Source organism: Dipteris shenzhenensis, chromosome 22 (genome assembly GCF_047967505.1).
Source record: "Dipteris shenzhenensis isolate YYH24624 ecotype China chromosome 22, Dip_SZ_1.0, whole genome shotgun sequence".
NCBI lineage: Eukaryota > Viridiplantae > Streptophyta > Polypodiopsida > Gleicheniales > Dipteridaceae > Dipteris > Dipteris shenzhenensis.
Window position 1 is genome coordinate 6,335,314 of NC_141617.1, and position 20,336 is coordinate 6,355,649.

At 39.9% G+C, this 20,336-nt stretch overlaps 1 protein-coding gene across 1 annotated transcript; it reads left to right on the top strand.

Moving 5' to 3' along the window:
• Nucleotides 1–16,706: 16,706 nt before the first annotated feature.
• LOC147887661 (BURP domain-containing protein 6-like) lies at nt 16,707–17,759 on the top strand. Its single transcript, XM_087393081.1, has one exon. It carries the CDS (start codon nt 16,707–16,709, stop codon nt 17,757–17,759), a length of 1,053 nt encoding a protein of 350 aa, XP_087249207.1.
• The last annotated feature ends 2,577 nt before the right edge of the window (nt 17,760–20,336 follow it).

The following is a 20,336-nucleotide window of genomic DNA, read 5'->3' on the forward strand; positions in this document are numbered from 1 at the left end:
TCCCTGGCACATAGAGTACATCTGAAATTCTGAAATCTGTGCCATCAGAGGATGTGAGAATAATGTCTCCCACTCCACACACTGAATAAGAAGAATTATTCGCACAAGTTACCTTCTTCTTGGTGGGTGAAGAATGTAGAGTTACAAACAGACTCTTCTTGGAAGTGATGTGCTTTGAAGCACCATTGTCAAAATACCAAGTATGAAGTGTGTCATCAACACTAAAGGAGCATTCATCCTTTGAAGGATCATAACTGCAAGAGAGAGAGAGAGAAAGGGAGAGAAGCAGTAGCACGTGCATGAGAGGGGGGGAGAGAGAGAGAGAGAGAGAGAGAGAGAGAGAGAGAGAGAGAGAGGTAGGGAGAGGTGAAGGGAGAGAGTGCCACTATCGCGGCAGCGGTAGCGCACACGAGAGAGAGAGAGGGGGGGTAGGGAGAGAGAGAGGTGAAGAGAGAGAGAGAGAGAGACAGAGACCCAACAAAAAGAGAGCAACTTGTCAGAATGCCCAGATTCGCGCCATGGTGAGTTTTAGGCATTCTAGGCTCTTGGCGACATCCCGAACACTTTTCCCTTCTGTGCCATGGTGAGATTCCTTCAGGATTTGACAAAAATGAGCTTTCGATACCCTGAATTAGTGAAAATCATACTAAATTAGCTTATAATGCATTAAATTAACACAATTAAAAGATGGAGAAAATATATCATCAACAGATTAAACAAAAAACAATGGAATAAATATTATGAATTCATGACGAGCAACGATGAGTTAAAACAAATAATAAAGACATGTAGTCATGTATCCGTTGAAATATCCATTGAGATAAATGTTTATATATACAAAAGGCCTCACAGGCTATCTTTTTTCTTGGCTAGTTTGAGTACATTGAGAATAGGGGTCTTTGAATCCCCTAGTGGACTCCTAGATATAAACCTAGCCATAGTAGCACTAACATCCTCCTCTTCTTCCGCCAAAGACATAGCTGTTACCATCAATGCCCTACCATGAATGTTTGATCTTGCAAAAGCATTGATTGTTGCTAGGCGGTGTACCAAAATCACTTTGTCGGCATTCCAAGTAATGTTGGAGTATCTTGTAGCACGCCTTGCACTTCAGCAGCTCCGAAGGATCTCGAGAAGAAAATTTGATGTGGAAGACCATGAGGTGCTCTGCAACTTTGGCAAGGTAATGGGCCAAAGAATGATCTCACCCAAATGTGCTATGAACATTACCCCTTCGAGATGAGAATTCATCAAGCTCAAACGCATCCTACAACATTCAAAAAACATTAGAAGACCGACAAAACAAATTATACCGAAAGAACATCAAAATAAAAAATATTGTTCGAACTTACCACTACATCATCATCGGCTTCTATCCCTTCCTTATTTGCAATGTTGATGGAACCAAGTGCTGTGTGATGTTCCATTTGGGAGGTGGACGCTTTCTCCTGACCTGTGTTAGAGGTGGAAGCTTCTGCATGAGAGGGTTGTGCATCATATACGGACATGTCTGCATCCCTCATTGAAACCAGCATCGTCAAGAGAAGCTCTTCCATTGTCTGGTCTTCAGAACCTTAAACCCCAGGATCTTTGACTCTTGTGTCAACATCGAACCCAGATAGGACTCTGAGTGCCTCATCCTCTCGTAGTCCAAAAAGAATCTCTATGTCATGGAGGAATATGTACTCTTCTCCATCGATGATGAGGGGGGACAAGGACCATAAGTTTGATTCTAGGTCAGCGGTCTCCAATGCAGATTCCTGCTCTATTGGGGGCACTTGAAGTAGGCTCAATGCTTGAGCTACTTCCATAACCTCTCTTGCATGGTCAAGACTCTCTTCCATGTACATGTCCGAGTCTAGTCTAGGGACGAGGAGATCAACAATTCTACTAGAGGGGGTGATAGACGATGAGGCCTCTTCCTCTAAATTTCCTTCTTGGAGAAGGAAGATGAATGTCATCTCCCATGAAAGGAATTTAGTGCCTATATTGCCCATGATATTCACTTCTAGGGTGTCTTTTACTTCGACCATCCTTAACCCTTCCTCTGTAGGATTATCACAAAAGCGGGCCAAGCACTTTACAAACTTGGGTTCCTCTAGGAACATATACTTTATGTAATCTATGGGAACGTGAAATTCTCTTGCATGTAGAGGATGAGATCTGAGAAGTCATCCTTGGCTTGCATATATGTGCCTAGAACATCTAAAGTCCTATCAAACACTAAAAATAGCTCATGACCTGCAAATGCAGTTCGCGAGATGAAATCATGGAATGCAATTCTACTTGAATCCATGGCAAATAGCAACTAATGAAGGGAGTAGCTTTTGAGGGTGGGAGTTTATATGGCTCTCTAAACGTGAAAATGAGAATGTGATGTAAAAAGGGCTCTTACCCCTTAATATATATCAAAACCCTAAAAATTAAAATTAATCATAAAATCCCCAAATTTTTTGAAAAACATTTACCATGAACGGAAAGGAGAAAACATTAGAAGAAATAACATTTTAAATTAATTGTCCATCATCTTTTGAAGCAATAAGTAGGATTTGACAAAAAATTAAATGCTGCACTAGACAAACGTATTGTTAGCAATCTTCAAAGTTGTAGGAGGAATGAAATTGGAAATATGCATGCACATCTCCACACGACGGCTGATCTTACCACCATTTAAGGTAAAGTAGAAGGACTCTGACATTCCGTACTCCATGACCAATAGGTGTTCTCACACATCCCTTAGAGTCCATTGTGATGTGACATTCACATTCTTGACATCTCCCTCTTCAACATCAATAGAAAAACTTACCCCCATATTGTCTTCATCATTAGAGTCTAGGGGAAGCCATTTGTTTTCTTCCAACTCCTGTACTAAAAAGCTAAATACAACATTGGGCATAACAAATGGTATCTAATAACGACATTGTCTTTACATGCATGACATTGAAACACATCACCCTTTTGGTTGCCTGACCTGGTTCCCCAATTCATCCCAAGTAAATCTTCAAGATCATTTTCATCTACACGCTTCTAGGACCACATAGTTTTTGTTCTATGCATATGTATATTCTGAAACAAAGAAGCAAAAATGGGCAGAGGCATAAACCAAGATAAACTTGCCCATTTGGATCCAAATGTAAACTTCATGGCCATGCTCACATCCTTTGCAATCTTGTCCTTGTATGAGTGCAATGTCCTCGAGTCCACATTGCTGCAATCCATGTCTTGAAGTTGTGGTGGTGCAATGGTTTACATGGCCATAGCTTGATGATGTCATTGGAGTGATGTATGCTGCACTATACCAATACACATTCTTCATTCGCAAGGAGGCCAAATTCTCCCCTACATGCATTTGCTTACCTAAATCCTCATGAATCATAGTGAATTGCTTATGAATGATTCAACTGGTTCCCACTCTTCGAATTCCGAAGGGAAAACATCTGCCACCATGAATAAGAGCTCTTAGAAACCAAATGCAAAATTTACAAATGGACTCATTACACTTATAGGTGAAGAAGGTACATAGATAGAAAGGCTCACAGTGTGATGGTATCCTAGATTGATTGAATGACGGAGGAAACTATTAGAGCTATATATAGCTTGCCCTAACTTGCACTAGGTCTCACCTATATATGTCTAACTAGTGATCAATATGAATCAGTCTTTGGGAGTCTATTTGGTGTGTACTCTATCGTCTCTTCTTCTTCTCTCTCAACATGGTATCAGAGCTACAAAGGTCTTACTATTGTATGCACACTATGAAGAAAGACAGGAAGTATTAGTTGTTGATTTGATTACATAGCGCTTTGAGTATCCCATTGCTTATTTTCTCTTGTCGATTTTGATATGTCTAACTTGATATGGTTTTTTGGAGGTCTTTTGGTGCAAATTCGAGAATGTTATCAGTGGCAAATGGATCATTGTGCTTTTCGTTATGAGCACTTAAATGCCCTAATCAGACTCGGAGCAAACAATTATGTTAGTTTTCGTGCCAACTACTTTTTTCTTGGTTTCATGATCAGCACCCTCGTACTACTTTTTGCCAAGAATCTCGTGGCTTTGTGATAAATGTATTGGTTTCGTGATTGGCACAATCGTAGTGCTTTTCGCCAAAAATATCTCCGTTTCGTGATCGACAAGTTCTACATTTCTCCGAAAATATCGTGGTTTTGTGATCAACAAGCTCAAAGCACTTTCTTGGCATGTATGTTATTTCTAGTATACTCCCATCTCACGTTCTATCCTTTTTTTTTGGCGTATCTCGAATTCTATATTTTTAGAGCGACCATCATTGATGGGAGCTCTAACAAACGTATTCTCCTGAAGTATGATGGCAACATCTATAATCATCAATGGCTTTCCTTCTGGCCAATGATGTGTTCCTCTATTTCAAAGACAAGGTCTTCTTGGTTGGAAAGTGAAGATGTTATTGATACTTGAAGGTGATAATCTTTCAAATATTGTTCTGGGTGATCTTGTTTGTCCATCCCAACCTATTGATGCAACTACGAATCATGCTCTTGTGACTCAAGGCCCTCTCTTTGAGCATTGGATATTCGACTTTGCTGATTGGTGTTCTCATGATAAAGCAGCTCGTCGATATATTTTATTTGCTCTACATGATTATCTTATGCTAGATGTTTTTTCCCTTCCTTCTTCTCATGCAAAATGGGAATATCTCGTTCTGCTACTTTTGAGAAGAAATCTGTCACAAAGATTCTTTATCTCCGTAATCTTTTGAGCACTCCCTACAAAGTTGGAGCTCCTATGACAAATCATATTGACTCATTCAAGAATATTGTCAATCAACTTGCTGCTGCTGGTGCACCTGTTCCACGAAATCCATTGGTGACCTATCTTCTCGACACAATCCAGGATCCATTATATGATAATATTGTTACCATCCTTTCCAACAAAAATGAGATTGATTTTGATCAAACATGTATTCCTTTGATTGAGTACGCTCAACGACGCAAGTGTCGTAAAGACCCTCATGACTCTGTCATGATAACAATGGATGATGCAGATTCAGAGACAGCTTGTGTTGCTTGCAACAAGCATCCTTTCTCCAAATATGGACGTGGTGGTCATCCATATAGATTTGGTGATTCTTCTCATCTCAAATATCCTAAGAAACATTGTTCTTATTATGATAAGCATGGTCATGTTATCTCTAATTGTTGGGCTTGGTAATATGATGAGGAACATGGTGTTACCACTAAGCCACCCCGCTTATCCAATAATTCTCCTTGCAAATATTGTGGCAAAAATCATCCATCCTTTCGGTGTTACAAGAGGCGTTATGACCGCGAATGTACTCAAGAATATGCTGCTCAACAAGATGCCCATATGCATCAAGAGGCAAATCATATCTGTTCTGATGTCTCTCCAGAAAGGATACTTCATGTTCAAGATGGTTCCACTTTTATTGTTGATTCTAGTGCTACTGGTAATGTGACATAAGAAATTGGTTTATCTTGCTGATGACACTACTTGTCAAGTCATGGGTGTTGGTGATTTATCTTGGCACTTTTTCTTCAACAAGAGTCTTGCGAGGCGTTCTCCATGTTCTAGATCTTTAGAGAAATCTTCTTTTTGTTGTAGGACTTGTTGATCTTGGTCTCTTTATTGGCTTTGACCACACACATTGTCGGATTGAAAAAGATGGACATACCAGAGTAGTTGCTTCTCGAAATGGTAACCTCTTTCAACTTTCCTTAAATGATGTATTGATAATGTGGTTATAGCCCTTGGTGATCTAAACTGCACACTATGGCATCATCATTTTGTTCATTCGGATTTTGCCAAGCTACTTGCTATAAATCATCATGATCTTGTGGATGGTATGAATCTCCTATCTTGTCCTCACATGGGCCTTTGTGAATATTACGCTCTTGGCAAGCATCATTGAAAACCCTTTCATGCATCTACTTCAACTCATTCATATTTTTTATTGGATCTTGTTCACACTGATATATGTGGACCTTTTCCTCCATCCAAGTCTTTCTACAGGTAATTCATCACGTTCATTGGTCAAGATATACAAGTGCATTTCTCTTGCAACATAAGTCAGAGGCCTTATCAATATTCAAGCAATATAAAACTGTTGCGAAACTTCATACTAGTTTTTGGATCAAGACCCTTCGTAGTGACAACGGTGGAGAATATATTTCTAATCTTTTTAATGATTATTGCATTGAGTGTGGCGTTCATCGTGAATATAGTGTTCCATACTCTCCTCAACAAAATGCTCATGCAGAGTGTAAGAATCGCACTTCTCTTGATGCTATGCGATGTATGCTCCTTCATTATGGATTATCTCAAAGGTTTTGGGCAGAAGCACTTCTGACAGCCATCTTTGTGCAAAATCATCTTCCTACAACTGCAACTTCTGGGGTCAGATACCAATCACAACTTGGATAGGGGAGACTCCTTTTGTATCACATTTTCAAACTTTTGGTTGCATTGCTTATATTCATGTACCAAAAGAGGCGGAAAAAGCTAGACCTTCCTAGCAAAAAGGTCATATTCATTGGATATTCTTTGAATTCTAAAGGTTATAAATTCTATGATCCCTCTTCTAAGAAGGTGATAATCAATCATGATGCCATATTCAATGAGCAATTAATGGGAGGGACATGGTCTACCGAGGATGTAGAGGACATTGAGTCCTTACTTTCTGCCTTTCCTTTTCTATTTGATAATGATTCCACTACTGATGTCATTACTACTCGTTCATCTGATGGCATCACTGCTTCTCCATTTGCAGAGCAATTTGTTGACAATCTTGATTTGCATCTTGCACATACATAGGCCTCTGATGATAGTGTTGATATTTGTGTTGATCTACCTATTGATTTTGAACATGGTTCTACTCATGATTGTGTTGATGACTTTGAAATCATTGATCATACGATGATTGCTCATGAAGACCCTACTACTTATATAGAAGCTATCTCTTCTGCACAAAAGAGTTAATGGCAAGAGCCAATGGAAGCTGAATTTGATTCTTTGATCTCTAGAGGAACATGGGTTCTTACTGAACTACCTCCTAGTCACACTCCTATCAAATGTAAGTGGGTTTATAAAACCAAAACCAAAGCTGATGGTTCTTTTGACAAGTTTAAAGCTCATCTGGTTGCAAAAGGATACTGACAAATTGCAGGATTTGATTATCATGATACTTTTTCACCTGTTGTTTGTAGCACAAGTATTCGGGTACTCTTGTCTTTTGCTACTCAATTTGATTTGGAGATTCATCAAATGGATGTGAAAAGTGGTTTTCTTAATGGAGATCTTAAAGAGGAGATTTATATGGAGCAACCAGAAGGGTTCATACTTCCCAGTCAGGACCATCTTGTTTGTCGCCTTCATCGTGCTCTTTATGGTCTAAAACAAGCTTCCCGTTCTTGGTACATGAAAATTGATCAGTTTCTAACATCTCAAGGTTTCAACTCTTGTTTCTCTGACCCTAACTTATATGCCAAACGTGATGGTGTTCTTTTTGTCATTCTTGCTCTTTATGTGGATGACACCATACTTGTTTCCAACAATCTCGATTTCTTGCAACATGTCAAGAAAATCTTGTCCTCAGCATTTGATATGGTTGATCTTGGTGACATTCATTCATGTCTTGGTATTCAGGTTTAGCGATTTCATCACAAGGGAATTCTTCTACTTCGACAAACAAAATTCATTCAAGATGTAGTTCAAAAGTTTGGCTTGACGAATGCTCACTCCTTGTCTTGTGAGCTCTGACAAAAGTACTCAATTGACTCATGATGTTGAAGTTTCACATCAACCCTATGCCAATCTTGTTGGTTGCCTAGAGTTTGTTGGTTTGACCACTCAATGCAACATTGGTCTACAGCAAAATGTGTTCTAAAGTATTTGAAAAGCACTTCTGATTTTGGATTAGTTTATCGATGTCATATAGAATCATCTTCTGTGATGTCTCTTGATCTTTTGGCCCATATACAAATGCATATTGGGCAAGCTCTCACTACGCTATGCAGTCTACAAGCAATAATTGCTTCTTTATCAATGGTTGCTTAGTCTTTTGGGCAAGTAAGAAGCAACGTTGTGTTGCTATTTTTACCACAGAATCTAAGTATGTAGCAGTTTCTTTAGTAGCTTGAGAATTGGTTTGGTTGCGACAATTGGTTATAGATATTGGTCATCCTCCATCATCTAGCACTCCTCTCAGATGTGATAATCAAAGTGCCATAGGTCTGGTTAAAGACTATGTTCAGCATAACAAATCCAAACATATTGCTGTTCATTATCATTATGTCAGGCATGAAGTGAAGAAAGGGATGATAATGATTGAACATTGTCCCACTTCTCAGATGATTGCAGATATTCTCACTAAAGGACTTAGTGAGGCACGCTTCACAGTGCTACAATCAAAACTTGGAGTTCTTGCAGCTTCTCTCTTCCAAGATTAACACACCTATGGGTGACCTTTTGTTTATATTTATGCACATCTGCATTACATACTTGTAAATAATTGTACAAATGATCAACTTGTATATAGGAGCTCAGGTTTTTCCCTTATGCTCCCCAAGGGTTTTTTTATCCGTAGCTAGAGACCTTTGTTTGAGTGGGGGTGTTAGAGCTATATATAGCTTTCCCTAACTTGAACTAGGTCTCACCTATATATGTGTAACTAGTGATCAATAAGAATCAGTCTTTGGGAGTCTAGTTGGTGTCTCTATCATCTCTTCTTCTTCTCTCTCAATAGAAACCACATATCTTTTCCCATGTAAACATGTTGCACTTTTGCGAGCCATCCTTTCTTTCCAAACTTGAACTTCAAGATGCGCCCCTTCCACTCATGAAAGATATCACCTCTCTTGCTCTTGGGAAGCTTATGTGGACCTTTAGCCGATCCTTTCATCACTATCCAGTCATTTAAGCTATAGATGCAAGGGATCCACTCATCCAATGCATTTCTGGTGTTGTGGAAGACACAAGAGGTCATAGCATTATGTGGTCTTGTAGCCTTGCTTATGACCATGCTTGCAAAGGTTGCAACGGCAAGAGTGGGACTCCTACCCAAGGCAATGCATCTCCAACAGAGGCACAAAAGAGGGAGAAAGAGAGGGATAGAGTAGATAAATCTCCTCTTTAAGATCTCCACCATTGAGAAAAGCAATTTTCAAATCCATTTGATGAATCTCCAAATCAAATTGAGTAGCCAAAGCCAAGAGTACCCGAATACTTGTGCTACAAACAACAGGTGAAAATGTATCATGATAATCAACTCCTGCAATTTGTGAGTATCCTTTTGCAACCAGACGAGCTTTAAACTTGTCAAAAGGACCATGATCTTTGGTTTTGGTTTTATAAACCCACTTACATTTGATAGGAGTATGATGAGGAGGTAGTTCAGTAAGAACCCATGTACCTTTAGAGATCAAAGAATCATATTCAGATTCCATTGCCTCTTGCCATTGACTCTTTTGTGTAGAAGAGATGGCTTCTATATAAGTTGTAGGGTCTTTATGAGAAACCATTGCATGATCAATGATTTCAAAGTCATCAACACAATCATGAGTAGAACCATGTTCAAAATCAATAGGCAGATCAACATAAATATCATCAATATCATCAGAGACAACACATTGCTCTGTAGATGGAGTAGCAGTGATGCCATTAGATGAAGGAGTAGTAATCACATCAAAAGTGCATTCATTATCAAATAAAAAAGGAAAGGCAGAAAGTAAGGACTCAGTGTCCTCTGCATCCTCAGTAGACCATGTCCCTCCCATTAACTGCTCATTAAATATGGCATCACGATTGATTATCACCTTCTTAGAAGAGGGATCATAGAATTTATAACCTTTAGAATTAGGAGAATATCCAATGAATATGACCTTCAAGCCAGGAAGATCTAGCTTTTTTTGTGTCTCTTTTTGTACATGAATATAAGCAATGCAACCAAAAGTTCAAAAATGTGATACAGAAGGAGTCTCCCCTGTCCAAGCTATGATTGGTATCTTAGCAAAAGGTGCAGTTGTAAGAAGATGATTTTGCACAAAGATGGCTGTTAGAATTGCTTCTGTCCACAAAAGCTCCAAGATAATCCAAAATGAAGGAGCATACATCGCATAGCATCAAGAGAAGTGCAATTCTTACGCTCTACATGAGCATTTTGTTGAGGAGAGTATGGAATAGTATATCCATGATAAATGGCACACTCAATGCAATAATCATTAAAAAGATTAGAAATATATTCTCCACCGTTGTTGCTACAAAGGGTCTTGATCCAAAAACTAGTATGAAGTTCCACAGCAGTTTTATATTGCTTGAATACTGACAAGGCCTAAGAGAAATGCAATTGTATACCTTGACCAATCGTCAATGAAAGTGATGAAACATGTGTAGAAAGACTAAGATGTAGGAAAAGCTCCACATATATCAGTGTGAACAAGATCCAATAAAGCATATTAATGAGTTGAAGTAGATGCATGAAAGTGTTTTTGATGATGCTTGCCAAGAGCACAATATCGCCATAGAGGCCCATGTGAGGACGAGCTGGGAGATTCATACCATCGACAAGATCATGATGATTTATAGCAAGTAGCTTGGCAAAATCCGACTGAACAAAACGATGATGCCATAGCTTGCAGTCGAGATCACCAGGGGCTGTAGCCACAATAGCAATATCATTTAAGGAAAGTTGAAAGAGGTTACCATGCGGAGGAGCAACTACTATGGTATGTCCATCTTTTTCAATCCGACACTGTGTGTGGTCAAAGCCAATAAAGAGACCAAGATCAACAAGTCATGCAATAGAAAGACGATTTCTCTGAAGATCTGGAATAGGGAGAACACCTCGCAAGACTGTTCTTGAAGAAAAAGTGCCAACATATAAATCACCAACACCCATGACTTGACAAGTTGTGTCATCAGCAAGATAAACCAATTTCTTGTGAGGAAGAGCATGATAATTATGTAACCATTGAGATTGATATGTCATATTACCAGTAGCACCAGAATCAAGAATAAAAGTGTTACCATTGAGATTGATATTTCTGGAACCTTTCTGGAGAGACATTAGAGCAAATATGATTTGCCTCTTGATGCGTATGGGCATCTTATGGTTGAGCAGCATATGCTTGAGTACGTTCGTGATCATAAAGCTTCTAGTAACACTAAAGGATGGATGATTTCCACCACAATATTCACAAGAAGAATTTTTGGATAAGCGGGGTTGCTTAGGGGTAACACCATGTTCGTCATCATATTGCCGAGCCCAACAATCAGAGATAACATGACCATGGTTATCACAATAAGAACAATGTTTCTCAAGATATTTGAGATGAGAAGAATTACCACCTTCTTATGGATGACCAGCACATCCATATTTGGAGAAAGGACGCTTGTAAGAAACACAAGCTGTCTCTGAATCTACATCATCCGGTGTTATCAAGGCAGATTCATGAGGGTCTTTACAATGCTCACGTCATTGGGAGTACTCAATCAAAGAAATACATGTTTGATCAAAATCAATCTCATTTTCGTTTGAAAGGATGGTAAGAATATTATCATATAATGGATCTTGGACTGTGTCGAGAAGATAGGTCACCAATTAATTTCGTAGAACATATGCACCAGTAGTAGCAAGTTGATTGACGATATTCTTGAATGACTCAATATGAGTTGTCATAGGGGCTCCAACTTTGTACAAAGTGCTCAAAAGATTATGAAGAGAGAGAATCTCTGTGATAGATTTCTTCTCAAAAATAGCAACGAGATTTTCCCATATTGCATGAGAAGAAGGAAGGGCAAATACATCCAGCATAAGAGAATCATGCAGAGCAGATAAAATATACCTAGACCAGCTGCTTTATCACGAGAACGTCAATCAGCAGAATCAGATCTCCATTGCTCAAAGAGAGGGCCTTCAGTCACAATAGCATGATTCGCAGTTGCATCAACAGATTGGGATGGACAAATGAGATCAGCAAGAGCAATATCCGAAGATTATCATCTTCGAGCATTAATAACATTTTCACTTTCCAACTAGAAAAACCTTGTCCTTGAAACAAAGTAACAGATCGTTGGCTAGAGGAAAGCCGTTGACAATTATAGACGTTGCCATCATGCTTTGGGAACATACGTATGTTAGAGCTCACATCAATGATCGAGAATACAATTGTCGCTTTGAAAATATAGAACTCCAGATACTCCAAAAAAGGATAAAACGTGGGACGGCGGGAGTATGTTAGAAATAGCATACATGCGAAGAAAAGCACTATGAGCTTGTTGATCATGAAACCAAGATATTTTTAGTGAAAAGAACTACGAGCATGCCGATCATGAAACCAATACATTTATCACGAAACCACGATATTTTTGGGAAAAAGTACTACGAGCTTGCCAATCACAAGACCAAGAAAAAAGTAGTTGACACGAAAATGGACATAATGTTTCGTCCCGAAGTCCGATCGGGCATTTAAGTGCTCAGAACGAAGAGCCTGACCATTTTCCACTAATAACTTTCTCAAATTCACACCAGAAGACCTCCAAAAAACCTCATCATGTTAGACATGTCAAAATCGACAAGAGAAAATAAGCGATGAGATACTGAAAGCGCTATGTAATGAAATCAACAAGTAATACTTCTTGTCTTTCTTCATTACAGTGAGCATACAATAGCAAGACCTTTGTAGCTCTAATACCATGTTGAGAGAGAGAAGAAGAAGAGATGATAAACACACCAAATAGACTTCCAAAGACTAATTCATATTGATCACTAGTTACACATATATATGTGAGACCTAGTTCAAGTTAGGGTGACCTATATATATAGCTCTAACAAGAATTGGGGTTTCAAAAGGGCCTCATAAGGAATGGATTAGTGAAAGATTGGTTCTCCTAAACCAATCCTATGTGGAGGGGTCATCATTGAGGGTAAGGTGGTTTTGGTAGATTGTACATGGTTTTGCATGTAATTATGATGGATATGCAATTTTAATATTAGAATATATTCAACATGGAAAATTAGAGTATCACTATTGACTCAATAGTGTAGCATGGTAAGAGTGTGGGACCTTGAGCTAGGTGTTAAGGGTTCAACCCTTGCTATGCACCAGAAGAGGACTTAAAATTTTGGTGGGCGCCTCCTTCATCACATGGTGCATTGGACACGTGTCCAGAGTTCATGAGGCATGGCTACTCTAGTCCTCCTGCCTGTGTACAGTTGCCACTTGTAACTGCCATTAGAACCCCACTTGCAACCCACACTTGCACATACATTAAATGCACACCCCCTCCCCCCTTTTGGATTTTTGGACACATGGCATCACACGGTTCTCCCTCCCAATCCAAGTGATTTTCTATTCAAATTCCATGGTATTTCCTCCCTCTTTTTCAAATTGAAACCACCTATGGAGTAAATGCACATGCCACCTCAACATGGGATTGCCCCACACCTTTGAGCACTCTCATTGGTACACCTGAAATCCCTCTCTAATCCCTTAAAATTAGAAAACACTAATTGAGGGCCCTTTTAAAACTTTTTTACTAGTTTTTTGTAACCTATAGGCTATATACCTGGTAGCTATTAAACAAGTAATTTCTTTTTAGATTTGCACATACCAAAAACCGTGAGATTTCACTAAATTTTAAAAGCTAATGTCTGCGAAAAAAACTTTCTTTCTTATATTTTTGTGAAAATAACTTCAAATATATTTATTTAAAAAAAATTCTTTAAAAAATAATCCTTTCAAATCACAAACGATAAACCATCAACTGAGAGATATGCATTTATCCATTTTGCATCCTAATGTGGGTAGATATCAGCTAGCCGAAGCGAGCCCACCACCAACATTGGACACTTTTTGAAAGGATATAAAAACTTGCAAATTAGTTTGGAAGCTTTCTTTATCCCTTTTACCTTGTTATTCTTTGTGTTTTTCGAAGCTCCAAGCACAACTAGATTCTCGAGAATGTGAATAGTACGAGGTCGCCGCAAAGTATATCTAAGAAATTAGACCGCGCAATATGTTCACAATAACACTCAGTATGTACCAAAAATCCATGCGGTCCATGAAGTAGACTGTGCGGAATATACATCACTGCACGATATAGATGAACACTGGGCGGTATACTTGCCCTTGTACTGCACCGTATAGATAAACACTGAGCGGTGTACCTGACCTTGTATCACACGATAAGTGGTTTTACCTCGTGGTAACTGGCTGCAACCGATCCCGATAAAAAAACATGGCGGGGATGGTATAAATTACTCCAGGAGGGGTCAAAAAATGTTTTAAACGTTTTAATTCATTGATTTAAAACGCCCATTTTGATTCCCTCATGCATCCCTAGAGGTTGCGACACAATTGAAAGATTAGAGCTCTATGGGAATGATGTTGATCAATCTATGTATTTGTCTATCACTCCACGCATTATGTTAGCTACAGTGGAGATAATGTGGTGAGGTTTGGCTAGCCTCCAAGATTTGGTGTTAAGCAACTGCCACAGTAGCCAGCAGCAGCCAAGATGGATTTGTGTTTAAGCAGGTGCTAGCACATAAGCTTAGCAAGGGGATTGAAGAGATGAAGGCCAGTGTGGCATAGCCTTGGCATGTGAAGCTTTGGAGAGCCTCGTGATGACCTTATGCTCTACTCTCACAAGCCTAAAACCTAAACTTACTATAGTGTTCAAACTCCCATTTTCTCGAGGTTGGAGAGGCACGTAATAATGGCTAAGTGGAGAGTGAGAATGTTACTTGCTCTACTTTGGACTTTCTCTAATGATAGTTGTCTTTTTGTGTTGTCCAGACTCTATTGGACAATCTGAGAATGTTGGAATCATCCCGCTTAAGAACACATGCATAGCCTCTTAGGCTCACATTGGCAAGCTTTTAGATATTGTCTCTAAGATCAAAGAAATTGCATCGCCAAGAGATGATGAGAATTTGAATTTTGCCTATCATAAAGCTCGTAGTGATTTTATCGGCATTCAACTATGATTACGACTATTGACATTCAGGTAATATGTGAGTTTTTTATCCATTCACGAGACTTATCCTCGGCGCTAATATTCTCAACGTTATCTTGGCACCCAGGGAAGGGCCCGTTCCCTCGGATTATAACTCTTTGGGGAAGGGAGCGCACCGCCTCTCCCGCCCATACTATATGTGGTTATAATAATTATATATTATCATATGAGTATTTTCAATTACTTGTCCATTGTTTTTAATCTGAATTCTTACAACATTCATCTCATTTAATACATGTTATCGATGCGAGGGAGCAAGGAAATCCAAGATGGATGCAAGATTGAAGGATGACTACACCTTTATTCATACAGTTGTAGTCCATGTGACAATATTGTACGAGGATCAGTTATTGTATCGCCTTATTCATGTATTTGTTGGACTTTAGCTTCCAAAATATGGACATCACAAAATGAATAATAAATCACCACCCCTGACATTTGTAGGGAGGATCTGATCCTAACGGACCGTGTGCCGTGTCTCATGTCCACTATTTTACTCATTTTCTTTTTCCCTTAAAAATTTGATAAATTACTAGGACTCAGCTTTAATTTTGAGTTAGTAGTTACGTGATCCACGATGGAAAGGTTGCATACCGTGCAAATCTAGTTATCGAATATTAAGAAAATGCATTGCCAAGGTAAGGATGATTTGAAAATTGGCCAAATGAAGATCACTTTTTCTTTACCATAGGAAAGACTTTGGAAAAGGGTACCAAAAATCAAAATATGAAATAGTAGAGAGGTGAGGAAAGACAAAAGCATAGGAGGACAAACCTTTCATGTACACTCGATCTTGGGCAATCACATTGGGGAAAGCAATCTCTGTCCAAACAACTTGCTCAGAAGGCATTAAAGCACTCGTATATGAGATATCAATGGCGTATTCTTGGTTTTATGGCAAAAATCATATACAGAAATGAGAATATTTTGTATATTCTTGGTGAGCTAGTAGCCATATTTTGGAGAAAACTAGGTGCTTTTAACCATATTTGGTTGATTTAAAACGTACTCTTTAAAGTCAAACAAGGGAAACGATGAAGTCGTGTTATGGAAGCTGCATACAGGAAACCTCACCTCGGTATTCCACTCCCGGCGGTTGAGTAGCTCGCTCCTTTCAACAAAAACGACACGGAATGCCAGCAAAGACGATATCTAATGCAAATTGTAGTCTCCGTCTTTCCTACCCTGACACATTGTATGCATCCCCCATTATAAGAGTCCGAAAAAGGAGGAGGAAGCACTTTCAGGATGACAGTAAACGTGGTGGTGGCTTTGCTGCTAGTGTCCGCCGTTCTGGTCAGCTGCAGTGCTTTAATGTTGCTTGGCTGATCATCATCATGAGTTTTTCGCTTTGTTGAAGATGTGAACTTGCATGTGATCGTGATCGAATTTAAGTGACCTTATTTGCGTTATTTGTTCTTTCTTGTGGTGTGCGGCGTGCGCTCAAGTACGTGAGCTCGCACTGCTTGCTGTTTAATTGTTGTGATAGCAATAGTTGGATGTGTTGTTATGGTCTTTGTACTGTAATGATTTATATACTTTGTTCTTGTCCTACGGTGCGTCTGGCGAGCTCGATTAATGTGAACTGCTTGTCTCTGTTGTGATCGCGACTTCTTTGGTGCGCAAGCTCGAGGGTTATTTCTTTGTAACTGGGTTGTCGGAATAGCAAGCCATGAATTCGGCCAAGTGATGAGATGTTATGTTGCGTGCAGGTGAGCGAAGGCGAAGGAAGAGACGTTGGCACCAATGTGCCCAATGCAGAAGTGATGAAGTATTGGGTAAGCAAAGTGGGCAAGGTTCAGATGCCAGGGGAGATGGAGGGGCTGGTGACGAGGTTAACATTGGAGGAGGCAGCAGGATTAGAAGTACTCGTACGCAACGGAAGTGTGGTTGTGGACGAAGCGCAGTGCGTCGATGGAGGGCTATTATGTGGCAGTCAGACACCCTTATCGCACAATTTCGCGCACACCTTGAGCGATTGGGCGTGGTGTGTAGACGACTGCAAAGCAAGCAGCTTGAACCACGAAGACATGGTACGTTCCCAGGAAGAAGACCCTCGTGTTCCGTTCCACTTCTTCTTGGAGTCCCAGATGCCTACCCCAGGCTCCTCATGGCCTGCCTTCCTCTTCAACCATGCCTTGGCTGTTACCCAAGGTCGCTTCCTCCCACGCTCCCTCGCATCTGCTCTCCAACACCTCCCCCTCTCGTCCCTCCTCCATGTCCTTCGTATCCCGCCCGACTCCTACTGGGCCACCGCTACAGCCTACACTACCCGGAAGTGCAACGCCTTCCATGGCTCGGTTGGCATCGAAAACCGCTCTTGTGCCACCTCTGTTGAAGACATGGCTGACTTCCTCGTCTCCGAGCTCGGATCCCAGGCCCTCCATGCCGAAATGAGCCCCGTTGCTACCATTTCCAAAGGCTCCTTTGTAGTGTTAAACCAACCGGAGCTACTCAACGCTGGCGGGGATTATCGTCATGTGGTTTGCCATAGAATGGGCGACTCACCCTACCAAATTCAGGCTTGCCACTCCATCCAGGCCACCAAAGTGTATACGGTGCAACTGCGCTCCACCGAGGATCCAAGCACGCTCATCACCAACGTTCTTACATGCCACACACGCACCTCCACTTTCGACCCCGACCACGTCTCCTTTAAGCTCCTAGGCATCAAGCCAGGAGAAGCTGGAGTTTGCCATTGGACCATGCCTGGCACCACCGCCTTCTTTGTGAGCTTAGTCACCTAGCTAACTTCATTTCAGCTATACATGTTGTGACCAAGTAGGCATCTATACATTGAAGTCTCCTTTTCGATTCTATACTTAGACTAAAACTCTAATAAAGTCTCAACGTTATCCTTTTGAAGGCTACTTGAAAGAAAACTCCAATAAAGGCTCAAGTTTATATTTTTGGCCTGCCAACGGTACGCCTTGGTTTTGAGATGGGAAAAATAAAATTATAGTTATTATTTATGCTCCTTTACTTCTTAATTAGTCGTTGGTGCATTCATTGTCAATTGGTCGATTAGTTATTTTTGCAGCATTTTCAGCATTCCTTTCGGCGATGATTTCTTTACGCAGAGACAAATTAGGATCTTCATTGAATACTTCGTGCAATTTGCACAAGGTCGGCTGAGGAGCTTCGATGCGGCTATTGGATTCATGTCAAAGCTTTTATCTTCTCCGCTACACGCCAATTTTGTTTTTGGTGAGGATCATACATTTTTGAGGTCTGACATCTAAAACGGAGCTAGAGCCATCTTCCAAAGCTCTCTTTTCAAATCCTCCAGTGTCAGCTTGAAGCTCTTAGATTCTTGGTTGCCCCGGACCCCTACAACCATCTTCTTCGTAATCGATGGGCAAGCGGCCGCTCCCATTTGAGTTATTGCTTTAGGGGTTTAGAGCGAACTCTACAAAGCCTCAGGTCCTCTAACGATAGGAGGTCGAAGAAGTGCACCTTTATTCAAAGGCGTTGCAGAAGTTTTAAAGGAAGCGGCAGGCATGGTCATGCTGCCTATTGTTGTATACTGCTTGCAGTTGCCATCTTAGCATTCAAAATTATCTCTGCTGATAATAGCAAGGCGATGGAGACCCGTCTACAGTAGTGGTGCCGCCAAATTGTTTAACGCTCAAGAGATTATGAGTATTATATTGCCGCTTGAGTTTTGTTGTAGTCTCTCACTCGACAAAGGGAGGATGCATACTTGGTGTTAATTGTTGGGAACCAACATCGAACCGTTGATTTAAATATACATTGCCATGGCCTTGTGGCTAGATTCCAGCCAAACAACCTCGCACTAATTTCACACGCAAATGCTCTGGTTTGCAGGGTTTTGAGATGCTGGAGACTGAATCTCTCTCCGCTTGGAAAAGCGAGCTTAAGATGTATAGGTTTGCATGACCTTTATTACAGAAAGACTGTATTCACATAAAAAAAGCATCGCATTCCTTTCTACTAAATTCATTGCTTTGTTTTGAATTGAAAGCTTACATACATTTTTTTCATCTTCTTAGCGTCACCTCTGCTTGCCTTGCTCAATTTTGAACATTTCTTTCTTTGCTCGCAACAAACAAATGAAAATTTTGTTGACGAATGCAGCCTTGCTAGAGCTCTGTGAGCAATCCACATCATCGTTTCGAGACCCTTTGAGGCTTTGTGAGTGCTTGCCTCCCCTACATCAGCAAGCTCTCTTATCGTCCACCATCAACAAATTCTTGTGCTTCCCCCAAACCTTGCAAGAGCAGCAACACTTGTCACCTAAAAGCTTACTGGTCTAGTAAGTTCACAATGGGACTTTTCTCTTGTCCAAGCTCTGCAATTGATCTTTATCGTAGTGGGTGAACACGGTCATCTCTTCATGCTCTTGCAAACGTTCACTTTACAATTGTGTGTTGTTTCGTTGAACATTACATCAGTCATCTTGTGTCTTAACACACCCTTTTTCTTGTCAATAGGCATTTCGATGATCTATAATTCGGTGAGATATGAGCTGCAATGAGTGCTGAGTTCGAAGAAAAGGATGCAATGATGCTTGTATTCTTTGGCCATGTCTACGATCAGGCAGGCCTCTTGAATTATTTATATTATTGACATTGTTAAGGTTCAAAATAATGATACATGTAAACTAGCTTTTCATAAGGTTGTGTTCTTTCTAGTACAGATGAACGCAAAAGTATTGTTCATTACGGAAGGTATTGATGGCTTCTCTACTGTCTTACATCCTTTAAAATGTTTGGTACATTAACTCTTTATTATTAGCAAATAGTGAACTAAGCGGGTCATCTTGTGCAAAAACCATTTATCCTCCAAATTTACCTTTGATTCCAATGGAGGGAGTATATCCTCACTTAAAATTCCTGTAAGAGGCTCTTGACCTTCTTTGCATTCTATGGATACATATGCATGATATAGCCCATAAACCCATCTACCTTAATTGACCCTAAAAATACTTTAGATGCAACTAGACAGAGTGCTACAATTAAGTTAAAAAGATGGTGATTTTTGTATTGAAATTTGTCAAGCTTTAACTTGATAACGTTTTATGATTAAAGTTTCTTCCTAGGAGTTTTTGGTCAACAAGTAAGGAGATGAAAATTTGTAACTGGGTAATATAAAATTTTGAGAAGCAACTTTGCCAACAAAACACAATATTAACCTCATAATGTAGCATTTATCACATTGATATTTGGAACAAAATTACAAGCTAATGATTTTTTTGTTGAAAAGGTTGGGCACAAACCATTTGAGATAAATCATAGGTTCAAAATGAGCTTTAGATAAGTTTTGTGACACTTTATTGCTAGCTCGGGGGGGTCACTCATCAT